This window comes from Rhagoletis zephyria, unplaced genomic scaffold, assembly GCF_001687245.7.
Source record: "Rhagoletis zephyria isolate East Lansing unplaced genomic scaffold, Rhagoletis_zephyria_1.1 Rzeph_scaffold_01244, whole genome shotgun sequence".
NCBI classification, from domain to species: domain Eukaryota; kingdom Metazoa; phylum Arthropoda; class Insecta; order Diptera; family Tephritidae; genus Rhagoletis; species Rhagoletis zephyria.
Window position 1 is genome coordinate 4,741 of NW_016158328.1, and position 4,292 is coordinate 9,032.

At 35.7% G+C, this 4,292-nt stretch overlaps 1 protein-coding gene across 1 annotated transcript; it reads right to left on the reverse strand.

Moving 5' to 3' along the window:
* Positions 1 to 218: 218 nt before the first annotated feature.
* On the reverse strand, positions 219 to 3,113 carry LOC108363326 (peroxiredoxin-6-like). Its single transcript, XM_017616668.1, has 4 exons — positions 2,931 to 3,113; positions 576 to 950; positions 434 to 509; positions 219 to 359 (listed from the first exon to the last, which is right to left on the reverse strand). The coding sequence occupies exons 1-4, from the start codon at positions 3,011 to 3,013 to the stop codon at positions 231 to 233; spliced, it is 663 nt and encodes a 220-aa protein (XP_017472157.1). The 5' UTR covers positions 3,014 to 3,113; the 3' UTR covers positions 219 to 230.
* Positions 3,114 to 4,292: the final 1,179 nt, after the last annotated feature.

The window sequence follows — 4,292 nt, forward strand, 5'->3', positions numbered from 1 at the left end:
CTACATATCTACATATTCAAAAGTCAAAAATTGAATTGTACTCAAAATTTATTTTTTGTTTTTTTCACTTAAAAATAACAATAATCTAAAAATCAAGCACAAAATCATTTTTAAAATGATCAGCACAAACTTAAAACATACAGATAAGGGCACCAACTCAATTCGAACAGAATCAAATTGTAATTATTTTTGCTTTGATTTTGATTTTGATAATTTTGCAGCATTAAAATCTAGTAGTTTTCCGTGGTTCTGACATAGTTGACACCGGACGGCATTGAAACCTTGTCGAAGCCTTTTGGGAATAGTCTATTTGCTTCCTCGTCGGTCACATCGGGTAGAATCATAACTTTCGTACCAGGCTGTATTGAGAAATAGATACAGGTATATAAATTATAAGTCCACAAATAAACTCGAATACAAAACCAAAACTCACCGTCCAGTTAGCGGGTGTGGCCACCACCTTCAGCTTGTCTGTCAATTGCAATGAGTCAAGACAACGCAAAATCTCACTGGAATATTAAAAACTTTAAATGAGAACCGCTCGTGACAATATTTAAAGCTCATCGCTAACTTACTCAACATTACGGCCCATGGACATGGGATAGAACATCGACAAACGCACTTTATGATCGGGGCTGATGATGTAGAGTGCGCGTATGGTTTTGCCAATTTCTACATCTCGCTTCTGCTCCTCATCTAACATGCCAAAGAGTACAGCCAAATCACGATGAGGATCGGCAATTATGGGGTACGGGAATTCACCGGGAATATCCAGACAATAGGACTTGATGTCGTTTACCCAGTCAACATGTGACTTCAGATCATCCACTGAATGGGCCAAACACTTGGCATTACGCTTAGCGAACTCCGGCTGATGGACAGCGATGCGACCCAGTTCAGTGGTACAGACGGGTGTAAAGTCCGACGGATGCGAGAATAGTACAACCCAACTATAAAATTATTCAAAAACTATTAATGCAACTGCTTCATAAAGCGCTATAAAAAGTGTTGTAATAAAAACAGTGTCAGAGCAATCTATCAATCTATAACCATTGATATGCATACGTATGTACTTACATATGTAAGTATACATATATGTATATTATATCAAGCAAGAACCTACATACAATAATAGTTTATTTTTCATATCTGACTTTGTTTGAATTGAAGATTGTCATATCGTGGAATGCATAGAGGCTGTCATTAATATACTTGTACGCGACTAAAATATATTTATTTGTAATACTTTATGGCTATGTATAATTTTTATGTATTTTTGTGCTCGTTGTGGGTTGGAATGTGGAATTTGATATTTGCATTGCATTAAAAAAATTAAAATAAATCTTACGTTAGTAAATATTATTTAATAATAAGTACGGCGGAATGAGTGTGTGTGTATGTACATTAGACTGCGTTAAATAAAACGACAACCTCTTTCTGTCCTTAATGAAAATTTCATTGTCGAACATTAAATACCCGGCGCAAGTAAGTTAAATTGCGCAATATTGAAGTTTCAAGCATTTCTGAAATTTACCGTTATATGAAAAGCGGCCGTAATTTTAGTTCGATTTCAATAATTTTGAACGTTTTGCTTTTATGTGGCAAGCACAATAACCGTACCGAGTGTGGTACAAATTGGTATAAAGGTTATCGAGATACATATATGTGACCATAAGCGGGCGATGCCACGCCCATTTTCCAAAATTTTATCATAAACGTATTTCTTGGTAAAGAATTGTTGCAAACATCAATTTGGAATAAATTGGCTTTAATATTTACTGATTTATCGAAGATTTCGTATTTTTCTAAATTGCCGTTATATGGGGTGTGGGCGTTGTTATTGTCCGATTTTAAAAATTTTCGGCTATTTGGGATGCTGTACCAAGGCCAACAACTGTGCCAGGTTTGGAAGAAATTGTGGCTGCGCTCACCAAGATATACAAATGTAACCATAATGGGCGAAATCGGACGGTAACCACGCCCACTTCCCATATAACGGTAATTTCCAGAAATAAGAAAACTGCGATATTTTAGTAACTACTGACGATAATTCACTAAAAATTAATATTTACAATGATTTTTAAACGAAAAATAAGAATATTATACATTTTTGGAAAATGGGCGTAGCCACGCCCACTTATGATTGCATGTGTATATCTTGATAACCGCTTTACCAACTTTTACCAAAGTTGGCACAGTTGTTGGCCTTGGTACAGCATACCAAACGGCTGAAAAATCTTAAAATCGGACAATACGCTCACATCCCATATAACGGTAACCGTTCAATCAATTTATATGTATCGGTATGACTTTTATATGATGATGTTATTTTATGAATAAACTGAGAGGTCTAAGATTTAACACACAATCACTAAGGGCCGTTTGCACCATGTCTAGTTAACGCTAACTGGAGGTACATCCTTCAGTTAAGCACGTTAACAGCTTTATCGATCACATGTTATATGATGGGTGTCGATAACGTCGATAAAGATGTTTAACTGGGAGTTAGAATTAACTAGACATGGTGCAAACGGCCCTAAGAAGCAAGTGAAATTTGCTTACTTTCTTACACCTTATGATTTTAAAATATGACTAAAATTTGTTTTTATTTTTAACCGACTTCCAAAAAAGGAGGAGGTTATCAGTTCGTCGGAATATATTTTTTTTTTTNTTTCTAATTAATAGTTTTGATGTGGCGAAATAAATTTTTAAAATATATTAGCAAAATTATATGCAGCAAAGTCGTTTCTAATTATAAGGCCACCACTGTATATATATATATATTTTTCTATATGGGAGTTGAAGTCGGTTTTTTTTTCCTAAAAATTACTAGTTTTGTGTGAAGTCATTTCATTTGTTTACATTATATCACACGCGAATAAAATCAGATAACAAACAAACTAAAATTTCACTTAAACTATCTCACTTACGAGTTGCCCTGCCAATCGTAGAAGCTAATGGGCCCCTTGGTGGTTTCGGCTTTGAAATTCGGCACTGTTGCTCCCAAACGCATTTTTAATTATTATTATTTTATTAATTATTATTAAATATTCAACGATTTAAACACAAGCACAGTTGTTCACTTACTGATGCCAATTCACAGTAATGCCACGGCTTTTATATTTTTTCAGCTGTCGTTCGTTGAACATTATCTGTGGCGCCTTCAAATCTGTTCATTTGCATACGATTATAGCCACTACTGGCAGTTCGTATGTGTTAAATTTGTTAAGTATGTTCTGAGAATTTCATCACGAGAGCAAAACGAACGTCAACTCTCAACGCTTCCAATAATGTAAGGTAGCAGGCAAACATTCAAGTTCTTATCAAGCAAATGTTTATGTTTTTTATCTGTAATGATTTATTAAATGAAATTTCAATTCTGAATGCAACTTGGTGTTTGACGATAGAAAATTCAGGGGGCTTCTCTTAAATTAAACAACTTTACATCATCTTTGTAAGATGTCCACGTTTTAGTAGAATAGTAAATTTACGAGCGTCAGCATATTTGTAAAGTGTAAAACATTTATTTTTCAGAAGCGGTGTTGAAGTTTTAAAGTTCAAATTAAATCTCATCATGCCGAAGATGGAAATGCATAATCAATTCTGAAGAAAATGGGTGAAAATCTAGGATGCGCCGGTACATGTTAAAGGATTTTCATTAGAGTATTGAATTTCGTCGGATAATATTGCGATTATTTATCTTCGTGTTGAACGGTCCTCGTTAAGCTATTAAAATCAGTAAGCAATTATCCACCTTCGAAGTGTCAAAAACATATTTTTTTACCTCCGACTGTGTCAACTTATGTACCTGCAAAACAACTTGCCCAAAGCTTTAGGCATGGGTAACACTGCGCTGCGCGGCGCAATTACGGTAACACCGTAGCCGGAGTCGCCGCGCTAACACCAGTATATGGAAAGCGCCAGCGCTATTAACACCAAGCAACACATGAGGCACCAACACAATTCGCCTTTGAAAATTTACACGTACTTTGCTTTTGCTTTTGAGCGTTGAGAACGCAAATTTAAAGCTTTTACTCAAGAATGATGAGAATATCGTGCCATTTACTACATTCCTATCAATTAAATTTGGTTGGCGGTACAAGCATTACTCAGCGCCGAAAATTATAGAAATAATAGACATGACACCACTGTATGGTGTACTACACTGTATGACGATGGGTACTGTAGTGACACTCAGATGGCACCGTGTTCAATTCAGTACACTGCACTATTGCGCTGAGTAAGTGCGCTGACACCACAGGTGGCGCTGGCGTTATTAAGCTAGCGCCAAA

Bases quoted from the DNA above. Each gene is read 5' to 3' on its own strand.
- LOC108363326 (XM_017616668.1), bottom strand. From the start codon at position 3,013: ATGCGTTTGGGAGCAACAGTGCCGAATTTCAAAGCCGAAACCACCAAG. The intron at 510-575 runs GTAAGTTAGCGA...TTAATATTCCAG, and splicing joins TCCATGGGCCGTAATGTTGA to TGAGATTTTGCGTTGTCTTG. The intron at 360-433 runs GTGAGTTTTGGT...TTCTCAATACAG, and splicing joins CCACACCCGCTAACTGGACG to CCTGGTACGAAAGTTATGAT.